Genomic DNA, 15,161 nt, shown 5'->3' with positions numbered 1-15,161 from the left:
TAAGCTAGTGTTTTAAGGATTCTGTTAGATAGGAGACCCTCTTAGACATGAGGCATGAGACACAGCAAGTTCAAGTGTGTTCTGGTTGCTTAATCTAGTACCCATGTTCCCTTTGCTGGTGTGACCAAAAAGGGGCTACTTCCAAGGCTCAGGAGTAAATCTAGGTGATGCCTTTGGAATTTGAAGAATGGTGTCTCTCAGAGGTGGAGCGAATTGGAGTGGAGGATAAGGGGAGGAGAAATGAGGGTGGAGAAGAGCAGAGAACAGGCAGCGTCCCCACAAGTGCAGTCTGCAGTGTTGAGAGTTGGCTGTTGAGAGTTGGTCTCTTTCCCAAGCTCCTGCAAGCTTGGCTGCATTGTCATGCCCCACATGCAGACAGGGATTTAGCCTTCCTGTGTAGGGGTGTGTGGCACTTCCTAGTATGTGGGGTTCTCCTGAGGGCAAATGAAGGCTGGAACAAATGTGGCTCAAGGGTGCTGTAAACTGTAACATGCGCTACTAATGGCAGACACCAAACTCTGCCTCTAGGATATCTCAAGGGCAAGAGGCAGGGCACCTTCACCCCCCTCAACCAAGGTGACTCTGCTGCTGTCACTGGTTTAAAAGCCATACTATCACCTATGCACCAGGTCCCAGAATATCATTGTGCTCTCTGATGACAGTTCCAATGAGAGCAGGCTTCCATGGGGTACCCATATTCCTGGCATTCCTGGACAGTCTAGAAAGCTGAGGGTTTTCTCAGCCTTGCTGGGATTTGTTTATATCCTTACTACTACAGAAACCAGCTTTGTAATTTTCTGTGAGTAGCAATTCTTAGTCTAAAAGTTACAGCTTTCAAGATTTAAGTGTTAGTGTATTCATATTCACTATATATATTACCATATTCTTCATGATTTTATAAGCTTAATCATGTTCTTCTGCCTTTGTCTGGAGGAGCATAGTCTTCACCGGTAAACAGCTTGGTCCATTTAGATAGGATGCCATCTCTGTGCTTGCTCTGCCATTGTTGATTAACGTACACTAATTATTTTCTTGCTTGAGGCATATCCTGGAAACTTCCTCAGCTGAGCGCTACTGCTGCTGCTGATTGGGGTCAAATCCTGTTTTTCGATTCATTCTTGGATTCATTCATTCATTCATTCATTCATTCATCCCCAGACACCATTCCCTCTTCAGTTTCCACATGGCTCTGTAGGCTGATCCCCTTCAGATGTACTGTTAGTTTCTCTCTGACCTGGGAGATGAAGGGAAGGACCCTTGAGTGCAGCAGCCTGGTAACCCAAGGCCCGGTTTCTATATGGAAGTAGACAGTATGGATTGGCAGGCGTGGTGGGACATGATGTGTTTCCCAAACCTTCTTTAGAGCAACATCTTTCTTTCTTTCTTTCTTTCTTTCTTTCTTTCTTCCTTCCTTCCTTCCTTCCTTCCTTCCTTTCTTTCTCTCTTTCTAATTTTTTTGAGAGAGAGAGCATGTGTGAGAGAGCACACAAGTGAGGGAGGGGCAGAGGGAGAGGGAGGGACAGAATCTCAAGTGGGCTTCACACTCAGTGGAGCAGGGCTCCATCTTGTGACTGTGAGAGATCATGACCTGAGCCAAAATCAAGAGTCAGAGACTTAACTGACTGAGCCACCCAGGAATCCCAACATTTTTCAACTTCGGGCTTGTTGTATCCACATTGGGAGCCTGTAGACTTCTGCTGCCCAGGCCCACTTCCAGGGATTAGTCTGTCATGGGCCGAGCAGCAGGACTTTCAAAGGTTCCCAGACAAATCTTATGTGCAGTCAAGATAGGGAACCACAGCTGTAGAGTGTGTGCTCCTTCTCTAAGGAAGAAGTCTATGGATAGTATTTAGAAGGGAGGGGCAAGAAGATAGCATCTGAGAAAGGGAAGGTGGGTAATGAATTACGTTGGTAGGCTTGGTGTGAGCTACTGAGTTGTGGTGCTGTCTGCTCTGCCCCACCCCTGACTCAGAAGGGTCTGGTGGAGGGACTCTGCTCCCTCCAGATCTGTGGGGGGTTGATGAGGGTACATTTTCACACTGATGTGAAACCAACCACAGGTGGGTGGTTGGTTGATTGAATTTCAAAGAAATGCAATTCTGAGGGTCAACTGTAGCTCTGTAAACATTGTCTTTGTTCATCCTCCAGCATTGCACTTCTTATAGGTGTGTGTGTGTGTGTGTGTGTGTGTGTGTGTGTGTGTGTGTGTGTGTAGTGTGCCTCCCTTATACAAACAAGTGAATTAAAAATATTTAGATTGTACAATTGAAGAGCATGGCTACTTTTATTTTCCTCCATTTGTGACAGATTGTGTGAGGTGCTCAACCTTGATCCAAGACAAGTCCTGATTGCAGAAGTGATCTTCACAAATATTGGAGGAGCTGCCACTGCCATTGGGGACCCACCAAACGTCATTATTGTTTCCAACCAGGAGTTGAGGAAGATGGTATGTACAGTGTAATAGGGTTGCTTTCAATAAATATAGGTCCCAACTTACCTGCCCATTTGGCATTCTACCCAATGTGGAAGACTTTATTAGAAATTAAGCTCTTCTATATCACTTCTTCATATTAAGTGTTATTGGTTATCTTGAGAGGGGAGATTAGGTGACTGATCCTCCAGTGTAGAGTGAAGTGGTTTGAATTGATTCATTTCAATTCTGATAAATTATTAAGAAAAGGATGGATAACATGATGTACTTAGGTGTAGGAGATGATGTTTGCATTATATTAATGGGAACTGAGGTTTCTTCCAACTAATGTTAAAAATAAAATAATCTGTCCCTCACATTTTCAATTGTGGTGGATGAATTCACTGATGAAGAACTTAAACATTTTTTAAAGGGCCATAAAATGAAGGTCTTTAGGAATTTTTGGAAAGCTCTTATAAATATTAACATACAATTTCTTTGTATGCTAAAGTATTAGAGAGTGAAAACAGTATTTTATACATCTTAAAGAGTTTGAAATTATATAGGTTTCATTTATCATTCTTTGGTCATTAGAATTTTCTCAGTAGCTCTTCTGTGAAGTGTCAGCAAAAATGTTTCCAAATTGGTATCATTTATTTTAGATGATATGTTTATGTGTGTGTCTATGAAGTGTGCCAGTATATTTGTGTGTGTTTGTGCTGTCTTCTATAAAAATATTTAAGCCTTTGAGCATAGTTCTAAGGTATTGAGATCCAGGGTATGACTTAGGTGCTTTGTCTAAACTTTAATGCTCCCTAGTTACCCTGGGAAACCAACTGGCAATACTTCACCAGGCTTCCTGTGTGAACTGAGCAGTATGCCCAGTATCATGTTATCCCAGAACACATCAGAAGGTGGCAGAGCCTTGTGATCTGTTCTAGGGGCACCTATCACCCAAGATAGGCATCATACACCTTGAAGAGAAGTATTTTTAATTTTTTAAAAACATTTGTTCATTTTTGAGAGAGACAGAGCATGAGTGGGGGAAGGGCAAAGAGAGAGGGAGACACAGAATCTGAAGCAGGCTCCAGGCTCTGAGCTGTCAGCATACACCCTGATTCAGGCCTTGAACTCATGGACCATGAGATCATGCCCTGAGCTGAAATTGATCACTTAACCACCCAGGTGCCCCTGAACAGAACTATTTTTAGAGAAAGATGCTGTTTTATTTTTATTTTGCAGTAATACATTTATTGTAGAAAATGTATATCATACACACAAGTTTTAAAAATTGTCATAATCTCACCATTCAGAGATAAATCCTCTTAATGATTTGGTGCATCTAGTTTCCCAGAATGTTTGTATGTAGATACACATGGATGAAAAAAGATACACAGCTTCTGCTCTGCCAAGATAGAGTAACAGGGATTTACCCTGAAGCTTGAGATATCCAAAAAGAAAATTAATGAAAATTCAAAAAACAAAACCCCAAGCAAAGCAAAACCAGATAATGGTAATCAAGATACAGGGCATCAGACAAAAAAATTACAGTGTTTTTTGAGAATTGGGAAGCAAATGAGGTGAACCCAATCATTGCCCCAGTTCACTGCCTTGAGAGAGTTTCCAGGATGCAGTACAGAGAGGGAAAAACCCATGTGGAGCTCATCAGACTGCCCGAGTTCAGGAGACAGAACTGAGAGTCTGGAGAGACCAAGGTTAAGATGTCTTTTTTGGTGAATTCTCCAAATACTTAAGGAAGAGATAATGCTATAATACCAATTCTACATAAAGCTTCACAGTAAATTAAAGAGGAGAGAATACTTTCCAACTCATTCTACGAGACCCTGACACCTAAAGGGAACAAAACCAATATAAGAAAAGTATTAACAAATGTTTTATGAACATAGATTTTTGATTTTTAATTTTTAAACATAATTTTAAAAAAATTATCATATCCAATTTAATAATATGTAAAATGGATAATATATCATAACCAAGTAGAATTTATCCTAGGAATGGAAGATTGGTATGATATTTGAAAAACCAATCAGTGTAATTTACTAACAAACTAAATGATAAAGTTCATATAAAAACTAAAATAATAACAAACTAAGTAATAAAGTTCATCTATTGAGATGCGGAAAAATATTTGGCAAAATCCAACATCCATTACTGCTTAAAAATCTCTCAATAAACTAGAAAATAAGAGAACTTTATAAGTCCAATAAGGAGCATTTCTGAAAACACTACAGATAGCATAATACTTAGATGTGAATGCCTCTTCCTTAGATCAGAAACACGACAAAGATGTCCATTCTCACCACTTCAATGTAACATTTTAGTGGGGGCTCTAGCTGATACAATAAGATAAGAAAAGAAATACAAACCATCCATATCAGAAAGGAAGAATTGAAAGTCTTTACTTACAGATGACACGACTGTCCATGTAGACAGTCTGAAAGAATCTGTAAAAAAGCTTCTAGAAATAATAAATTTGACAAGTGTGCAATAAAAGATCAATATAGAAAAATTAGTGGTTTTCTATATTCTAGCAGTATACAATTGGAAATTAGCATTGATATATAAAATACTTTAGGGTAAATCTGACCAAACATATGCAACACCTGTATACTGAAAACTATAAAATATTATAGAGTAATTAAAGATCTAATTAAATGGAAAGAGATACTTTGTTGGTGGATCAGAAGACCCAATATTGTTAACATATCAATCCTTCCCAGATTGATCTACAGATTTATACAATCCCTATCAAAACCATAGCAGGTTTGTTGTTTTTGGTAGAAATTGACAGATTGATTCTAAAATTTATTTGGAAACTCAAGTGTCCAGAATGTCCAAAAATAACTCTTAATGGGAAGAACAAATTGGGAGGGCTAGTGCTACCTAATTCCAAGATTTATTATAAAGCTACAATAGTCAAGACAGTGTGGTATTAGCATCACTAAAAGTAAATAGGTAAATGGGACAAAGTAGAGTCTGGATATAGACCTCCACATAGATGAACAAATGATTTTTAACAAACAAAGGTGGAAAGCCAGTTCAGTGGAGAAAGAATTGTTTTGGTTTTTTTTTTTCACAAATGGTTCTGGAACAAATTGGACATTCATATGCAAGAAAAATGAACATCAATCCACACTTCCCAGTTTACCTAAAAACTAACTCATAAGTGGATCACAGACATAAATGTAAAAGCTAAAGCCTTAAAAGTTCAAATAGAAAACTATAGTAAAATAGGTATAGAAATAGTTCAAGTAAGAGTATGGCTACTCCATTTCATTAGATTGTTTTTAGAACTTGGCTTTCAGTTTCTTTTATTTGTCTCTCCTTTTTTCTTCTTCTTATGACAACATATTAATGAATTAATGCAACAGCTTAGCTGTCCCTGGCGAGCATCACGTTAGTATTAATGTAAAATCCTGAGCATGATGTCTTTCTTGGCACAAACTGAGTTAACTCTGCATCATTTTAAGCCTTCTTTTAGAGTCCTAAATCTGAATGCTCTGAACTAAACAGTAGAATGTGACCCTAGATGGGCTCTGAGTCCTGGGCCTCTACCAAGTCATATAGAAGGCTGAAGGGACAGTCTGTTATACTAGTTCCACATTCCTCCATGACATGCTGGCATGCTGTTATAAATATCCAGAGTTTAAATATGACAGTAAGTGAGAAATGTCAGGTTTTCATAAAAATTCACAGAGGGCCGTGGAGGTGAGCACCCTCTCTGCATTGAGGCTGAGCCTAGGCTTCTCACACAGCTTTGTGCCCAAGTGACATCCTCTGGGGAAATGGCTTTAGGGCTATCCTTGTTTTATGGAAGATGGAGTTCCTTGTCTTCTACTTAATGACTTGAATTTTTGGGTTAAACTGTGTATCATAGGAAAGGTATCTAATGAATGTTCTCTTGTAGATAACCAAGTGTGGTTTTAATTTATTTTATAGTAGCTCAGAGATAAGAGAATACTTATTTGTATAGAGACACAAATGAACTTATTGCTCCAGGGATAGTGTCTTCAGCAGAGATTAATTTATTAAACCTCATTATAGCCTCATAGCACAGCCACACATTTGTGTGCACGTTTATTCTGCATTATTTGGTTGTTTATGAACTGAACTAGGAAGAAAAAAGATTATAAAATAAAAATTAATTTTGAAATTAATTTTTAAAATAGTAATGAATAAAGTTAATACTCCATATGTAATTCAGAGGAGTTATAAAAAACAGTACTGGACTTTGGAACAGTAAAAGAAGTCACATAAGAAAATTCTTCCACATTCCTGAGGATTAGGAAGAAGTTACAGGGAGTTATGAAGAAAGTTCTTCCAACATACCCTTCTATACCCTGTTCACTCCTCCCAGATCTCTTAGGATGGTTCTTTGTTTGTGGGATTTCCAGTACTGAACAGGTAGGTGGGGAAAACTTCCAGGGTCCTTCTACACTGTAGTAGGACTTTCAATAATGCCTTGTTCCTTCATCTCCCAGTGGACTAACAGGGATGTAATCCTTTGCTTGTTACATTTACTCCTTTATGCTTGTTCTAGGGAGACTTATCAGTATTGAACACAACTGTTTAACTATCTTTTAAATAACAGTTGAAAAATTTGTTTAGGGGAGCCATGTCCCCTGTGCTTCTGAATGACATCTCATAGGTCAGAGGAAGGCTTTCTCCATGGTGTCCCAGAGAAGTGTACACTGGGACATTCCTCAGGGCTTTCACACCATGCAGTATGCATGCTGGGGTGTTCTTTTGCTGCTCTTCCACCACCATTTTCTTCCACTCCATCAGCTGACAACTTTGATGCTGTCATTCTCTGCTGTTTCCTGCTCTGCCTTTCCTATCACTGCCTCTTAGTTTCCTTTGTGGGTTTTCTGATTCCACATGGCTCTCCAATATCTGTGGGCCTTGGAGTTCTGCATTTTTTTAAATTTTTTTTTTTTTTTTTACAATCTTTCCTCTTGGGTCAACATTCTGTAGTAGACCTCATGCCCTCTATGGTCTGCTTTGTCTTCTGTGTGTTGGGATGACCCATTTCTATGCCTTTTCCAGAGGTTTCTACCTTCCTCAGATCCATGTATATCATGACCTCTGCTCCACATACTCCATGTATCCTCATATTAAGGATGTACCACACCAGATCCCTCCTGTCATCACACCCACTCTATAGAGCTGGGGTCTTCTACTTATTGAGTATCCAGATATGATTCAATCTTAAAATTACACTATGATATTTATGAAAACATACAGCAAATTCAGCTAAGCCATTCTCCAACCCAATTGACTGTTTTGACTTTGTTCCAGAGTTAGCCTGAAAGCATGACCCCTAGAAAATGATATTGGTGGGCCAAGAGTTACTCTGCCAGATGATACATATAGCCCCTTTGAATATATATAGTTTATGAAGCCATGGATGTTCTAATATGATTCTGAGGGGGATCCTTTTTTCATAGTTTTACATGCCTCAAATTTTGACCACTTCCACTGTCAAATGAGGACTTTGTGGAAAATTAATAAGAACATAGCTAAGTGGATCCCAAACCAAAACAGTACAAAACAAGACTAAAGGGGACAAAATAAAACCAGCACCTTGCAAGACAGGGCTGCATTTAAGCATTGTATTGATGGAAGTGTAATAGTGGGTGGTTTTGTTACTGAGAACATTAAGGAGAAGAGTGTAGGAAATTACAGAGGCACATAAAGCAGCAGGTAGGGCCAGATACATGCACCTAATAAGCTTAGTGAAAATATTTGCATCCCGTGATATATTTCATCTGCCTGTATTATTCTTAAATTTTTCAGCTGCGATTTTCCCACTCTGCATTGTTCTTACTTGATAAATCCACCCATTACAACTCTGGTAGCAACCAAATACTTCCGCTGAAAGTTGTATTGTTTTGTTATGAAGGCCTCCTAGGACCCCCTTAGTCTTTTTCTTTCTTTAATCCACCCCTCACTTTTTTTTTTCAATTTCCCCATAGTTTCTAACAGGACAAAAAATTTATAGTTAATATGTTAAAAAAAAGGACCCAGAATTACTCAGGATACAAATACCTCTGCCTTAGTAGTCACCTTCCTTCAAAAAATATTAATTATATTCTATGACTGTGTTGGTATAAAGACAAATATATTCATATATTATTTTAGGCCATTTTCTTTGACTCAAAAGTTCTTCTTTTGCTTTTTTCCCAGTTTTTATTTAAATTCCAGTTTGCTAACATACAGTGTAATATTAGTTTCAGGAGTAGAATTTAGTGATTCATCACTTAGAAACAACACCCAGTGCTCATCACAATGAGTGCCCTCATCAATACCCATCATTCATTTAACCCATCTCCCTGCCCACCTCCCCTCCAGAAGCGCTTTTTGCTTTTAATTTTAGAAGACATTAAAAGATTTTGAGGTGTCCCTGAAAGTTTTGTGGACTTTTTAAAACTAGATGTTTGGGGCATGAGTTCTATAGATGAACACCAAGTCCAAGGTAATATCCTTATTGAAGAACTACCAGAAAAATGGTGAAATCTTATATGGCCATTAAAAACATTCTTTGAGTCCCACCTCTTTTGTATGTTTCTTGCTGTCTATGTATGAATGAATTCATACAGCTCCGTCTATCGTTCATAATGCTGTTTTCCCGGGTAACTACTGAACGTGCAGATAACTAACTGTAAGAGATTAAGAACTTCAGATTATTGTACAAGTGTCAAGCCTAAACTCTGACACAACCTTATCGATAATGGCTTCTAGTTATAATATACCTTTAGTAAATTTAGAAGTGGTTTTAGATATTTTCTAGAAGTGAAAAGGACAAATAAATTTTAATAAGCAACAATATAGTAAATATTTCTCCTCCTAATGCAGACCTTTTGAAGGTGGTCTTTCTGACCCCTGTCTTGGGCACTGTCTCTCAAGGTACTCACTTACATTCTCTGGGACTTGCCCCTCTAGCCCCCTGAGTGTACCCCCCCACCCCGGGGTGGAGAGACTTGCCCACATTCTGTGTGAGCACATATATCTGCCACACTACTGTGGTCCTTCCTGCCCTGGAGTAGCCCCCCATACCTGCGCTTTGTCACTGGGCTTCTAACCTCCTTTGTGGCACCAGTGGTCCATAGACACTGCAGATAAAACCTAGAGTTCTCACCAGTGAGAAGTTGGTTCTCATGGACAACTTCATGGGGACAACAACTTTATCTGTCATGCTGGGGGCTCAGGGATCACCTTCACCATACCGTTGAGGTATAAGCACTGAGTAAAAGAAAGACAAAACCAGCCAATGATGCTGCTGACTTGTTCCTTGACAGATTAACCGAGTGGAGATTTTATCCCCAAAGAGAGATATCCTCAGCAGCTGACCATGGCAGATAGTTCTGCAGACAGGCAAAGGAAGTGTGAAGAGTTGGAGAAGTTCTTTCCTGGACCCCTTGTGGACAGTAGGGACACTCTGAACCACCTCAGTCCTGATGGCCACTGGTCTCCCTATAGAGGGCTGTGCTCTCCAGCCAAGGATGCTCTTTCACATAGATACCAGGGATTTAAATGAAATATTAAAAAAAACCCAAGTTTATCTTGAAATGGGCAAATATTGCCACATAGTTTTATGTTTTGCCCCTGTCAGTCTTTATTTGTCCTGGGAGAATGTGTCAGTCCTGTGTGGTGAAGGTAGACCCAGTTAAGATTAAGAGTGTCTGTGATAGCCTGTTTTTGTTTTCTCCTAAGGTTGATTGTTTTTCGGGTTTGAATTGGTTTATCAGTATGAAAGAAACAAACCTTAAGCATTTTCAATATTGTAAAGAAGAGTACCTGTTCTTCCTTGGGTGTTGTGCTGGACTTTGTGGCCCTTGTGCTAACATCCACCATACTGATGTGCCTATCCCTGCTGGGTCTCGGTGTTATGACCTCCCTGGATCCCTCATGTGGGGGGTGATCCCTGAAGAGGGAGCTGTGCTATCTGTTATTTCAGGGGAAAGTCCTATCTGTCATTTCATTTCCTCTTTTCTATTTCTAGGGCCTGGACTTCGCAGGATTTACTGCACACATGTTCGTTGGGATTTGCCTCATTCTACTGTTCTCCTTTCCACTCCTCAGACTCCTTTTCTGGAACAAAAAGCTTTATAACAGGGAGCCCAGTGAGATTGTTGGTGAGTATGAACACCTCCTCATACAGCCTTAGAGTTTACTATTATAATATTATCTTTTTCCAGAAGAAATTGCCACAGAAAGGCAGGAGTTTTCTTACATACTGAGATATGTTCCCATCTGCCTCCTGGTATGCACTGTGCTTTCAGGGGCTTTAAATCCATGGACCTCTTTAGTTTTCTGTAGAGTGAAATGTGGGAAGCAATGGCTTCTGTTTCTAGTTTGCATTCCATGACATCATTAGACCACGTGTATACAACATAAGTAGCATAGTATAGAGACTTTAGTGTTCAAATATGTCATACTTTGTGATTAAATGTGATTACAGGGGCGCCTGGGTGGCTCAGTCGGTTAAGCGTCTGACTTCAGCTCAGGTCATGATCTCGCGGTCCGTGAGTTCAAGCCCCACATCAGGCTCTGGGCTGATGGCTCAGAGCCTGGAGCCTGCTTCCGATTCTGTGTCTCCCTCTCTCTCTGCCCCTCCCCCGTTCATGCTCTGTCTCTCTCTGCCTCAAAAATAAATAAACGTTAAAAAAATTTTAAAAAATGTGATTACAAAAGTGACAACATAATCCAACACAGAGGACGATGTACCATGTCAGTCAAGAATGTATCGGCGAGGCACCAGGCAGCAGGAAGAGGGCTCATGACCATCTTATGGCTTTGCATTTTTCTCACCTAAAATTTTGGTAAATGTTTTATTGAGAACATTACTGATGAGGATATGTTAGAAGCAAGAGATTATTTGGGAAATAGCCATCCTCTCCTCAGCCAGACCAATATAGGACATTGTGCAGGTTGCCTGGGTAGCAGAGCACATCTGGGTGACAGGAGTACATTAACAAAGGTGCATTTCTTTCTCTGTAGTTTCAGATGGTGTGGTGTCGTCACAGAGCTCATAGATTGTATATTTACCTCTCTCATCCTGTTATTACTCTGTCCTTGTGTTGTACAGGACTTCAGGTTTTATCTTTAGTAAGATAACAAAATACCATTTTTGTATGAATAGGTAAGGATCTATAGGTTTTGTTACCAGCCCTCCTGCTCATCAGATGTGACTGTATTTGGCAGATTTGCCTTTCTTTCATTCATGACTTTTGTATTCAGAATTTGACAATTTTTGTTCTAGTTTGGAAAACATTATCTTAAATACCCTCTCAAGAGTCATCCATATAAAACAATCTTGTTCTTAGTAAAATGTAGTCATCCACCTCTTCCAGAGAAATGGAATGATACACAGAAATGTCTATTTTAAGAAATGCTTATTGACCAAATGCACAAAACATTGGAGTGTCCTTGTGGATGTAGAAATGGTACTTTAAACATGACCAAGCAGTAAGAAATTCTGGGTGGATCCTCCGCCTAACTCCAACTGAAGATGATGTAAGTGCAGGACAAGTGGGAACATTTCCTGTGCTTCAGATGCTCATGGGGCACTAGGATTGGCATAGGCCCCACCCAACAGGACCTGAACTATAGGGGGTGAGCCTAGGATGGGGGACTGGAGATAAGGGGGGTGCAAACACAGGTGTTGGGGGCTAAATAGAACTGTCCTTTTTATGTAATCCTTTTTTTTAAATTTAAATTTTATTTTTAAAAATTTGCATCCAAATCAACGATTTCAGGAGTAGATTCCTTAGTGCCCCTTACCCATTTACCTTACCCATTTAGCCCGTCCTGCCTCCTACAACCCCTCCAGTAACCCTCAGTTTGTTCTCTATATTTAAGAGTCTCTTCTGTTTTGTCCCCTCCCTGTTTTTATATTATTTTTGTTTCCCTTCCCTTATGTTCATCTATTTTGTCTCTTAAAGTCCTCATATGAGTGAAATCATCTGATATTTGTCTTTCTTTTATGAATTTCTCTTAGCATAATACCCTCTAGTTCCATCCACGTAGCTGCAAATGGCAAGATTTCATTCCTTTTGATTACTGAGTAATACTCCATTGTGTATATATACCACATCTTATTTATCCATTTATCCATCAATGGACATTTGGGCTCTTTCCATACTTTGGCTGTTGTTGATAGTGCTGCTATAAATATTGGGGTGCATGTGTCCCTTTGAAACAGCACACCTGTATCCCTTGAAAAAATACCTAGTAGTGCAATTGCAGGGTCGTAGGGTAGTTCAAGTTTTAGGTTTTTGAGGAACCTTCATACTGTTTTCTGGAGTGGCTGCACCAGCTTGCATTCCCACCAGCAATGCAAAAGAGATCCTCTTTCTCCGCATCCTTGCCAACATCTATTGTTGCCCGAGTTGTTAATGTTAGCCATTCTAACAGGTGTCAGGTGGTATCTCATTGTGGTTTTGATTTGTATTTCCCTGATGAGGAGTGATGTTGAACATTTTTTTTCATGTGTTGGTTGGCCATCTGGAAGTCTTCCTTGGAGAAGTGACTATTCATGTATTTTGCCCATTTCTTTGCAGGGTTCTTTGGTTTTTGGGTGTTGAGTTGGTAAGTTGTTTATAGATTTTGGATACTAACCCTTTATCTGATATGTCGTTTGCAAATATCTTCTCCCATTCTGTAGGCTGCCTTTGAGTTTTGCTGATTGTTTCCTTCGCTGTGCAGATTTTTATTTTGGTGAGGTCCCAGTAGTTCATTTTTGCTTTTGTTTCCCTTGCCTCTGGAGATGTGTTGAATAAGAACTTGCTGCGGCCAAGATCAAAGAGGTTTTTGCCTGCTTTCTCCTCAAGGGTTTTGATGGCTTCCTGTATTACATTTAGGTTTTTCATCCATTTTGAGTTTATTTTTGTGTATGGTGTAAGAAATGGTCCAGGTTCATTCTTCTGTATGTCACTGTCCAGTTTTCCCAGCACCACTTGCAGAAGAGACTGTCTTTATTCCACTGCATATTCTTTCCTGCTTTGTCAAAGATCAGTTGGCCATACATTTGTGGTTCCATTTCTGGGTTCTCTATTTTGTTCCATTGATCTGAGTGTCTGTTCTTGTGCCAGTACCATAATGTCTTGATGATTAGAGCTTTGTAGTGTAGCTTGAATTCTGGGATTGTGATGCCTCCTGCTTTGGTTTTCTTTTTCAAGATTGCTTTGGCTATTTGGGGTCTTTTCTGGTTCCATACAAATTTTAGGATTATTTGTTCTATCTCTTTAAAGAATGCTGGTGTTATTTTGATAGGGATTGCATTGAACATGTAGATTTCTTGGCTACTTTGCCATTTTAACAATATTTGTCCTTCATATCCAGGAGCATGGAATCTTTTTCCATTCTTTGTGTCTTCTTCTATTTCTTTCATAAGCTTTCTATAGTTTTCAGTATATAGATTTTTCACCTCTTTGGTTAGATTTATTCCTAGGTATTTTATGGGTTTTGGTGCAATGGTAAATGGCATCGATTCCTTGATTTCTCTTTCTGTTGCTTCATTGTCGGTGAATAGGAATGCAACTGATTTCTGTGCATTGATTTTATATCTTGCAGCTTTGTTGAATTCATGAATCAGTTCTAGCAGTTTTTTGGTAGAATCTTTTGGGTTTTCCATATAGAGTATCATGTCTTCTGCGAAGACTGAAAGTTTGACCTCCTCCTGGCCGATTTGGATGCCTTTTATTTCTTTGTGTTGTCTAATTGCAGAGGCTAAGACTTCCAGTACTATGTTGAATAACCATGGAGAGAGTGGATATCCCTGTCTTGTTCCTGACCTTAGTGGGAAACTCTCAGTTTTTCCCTATAGAGGATGACATTAGCGTTGAGTCATTTGTATGTGGCTTTTATGATCTTCTATCGATACTTTCTTGAGGGTTTTTAATCAAGAAACGGTAGTGTATTTTGTCAAATGCTTTTTATGCATCTATTGAGAGGATCATATGGTTCTTGTCCTTTCTTTTATTGATGTGATGAATCACCTTAATTGTTTTGTGGATATTAAACCAGCCCTGCATCCCAGGTATAAATCCCACTTGGTCATGGTGAATAATTTTTTGAAGGTATTGTTGTATCCGGTTGGCTAATATGTTGTAGAGGATTTTTGCATGCATATTCATTGGGGAAATTGGTCTATAATTCTCCTATTTAGTCGGGTCTCTGTCTGGTTTTAGAATCAAGGTAATGCTGGCTTCATAGAAAGAGTTTGGAAGTTTTCCTTCCATTTCTATTTTTTGGAACAGCTTCAGGAGAATAGGTGTTAACTCTTCCTTAAATGTTTGGTGGAATTCCCCTGGAAAGCCATCTGGCCATGAACTCTTGTTTTTTGGGAGATTTTTGATTACTAATTTGACTTCCTTACTGGTTATGTGTCTGTACAAATTTTCTATTTCTTCCTGTTTAAGTTTTGGTAGTGTATACATTTCTAGGAATTTGTCCATTTCTTCCAGATTGTCCATTTTGTTGGCATATAATTGCTCTATTATTATCCTTTTCTTGTTTTTAATTTCTTCTGTGTTGGTTGTGATCTCTCCTCTTTCATTCTTGATTTTATTTATTTAGGTCCTTTCCTTTTTCTTTTTGATCAAACTGGCTAGTGGTTTATTAATTTTTTTATTCTCTCAAAGAACCAGCGTTTGGTCATTGATCTGTCCTACTGTTTGTTTTGTTTCCATAGCATTAATTTCTGCTCTAATCTTTATTATTTCCTGTC

General features: G+C 39.1%; 1 protein-coding gene across 1 annotated transcript in view; it reads left to right on the top strand.

Moving 5' to 3' along the window:
- The window catches only part of OCA2 (OCA2 melanosomal transmembrane protein), a 492,037-nt gene that overhangs the window by 148,591 nt on the left and 328,285 nt on the right, over positions 1–15,161 (top strand). The window contains exons 13-14 of the mRNA XM_047864593.1: positions 2,308–2,446; positions 10,434–10,566. Of these exons, the coding sequence (XP_047720549.1) occupies positions 2,308–2,446; positions 10,434–10,566 (272 nt within the window). The remainder of the gene's footprint in view (positions 1–2,307; positions 2,447–10,433; positions 10,567–15,161) is intronic.

This window comes from Prionailurus viverrinus, chromosome B3 (genome assembly GCF_022837055.1).
Source record: "Prionailurus viverrinus isolate Anna chromosome B3, UM_Priviv_1.0, whole genome shotgun sequence".
Taxonomy (NCBI): domain Eukaryota; kingdom Metazoa; phylum Chordata; class Mammalia; order Carnivora; family Felidae; genus Prionailurus; species Prionailurus viverrinus.
Note: the sequence above shows the minus strand (reverse complement) of the source record. Positions and strands in the feature narration are given on the sequence as shown.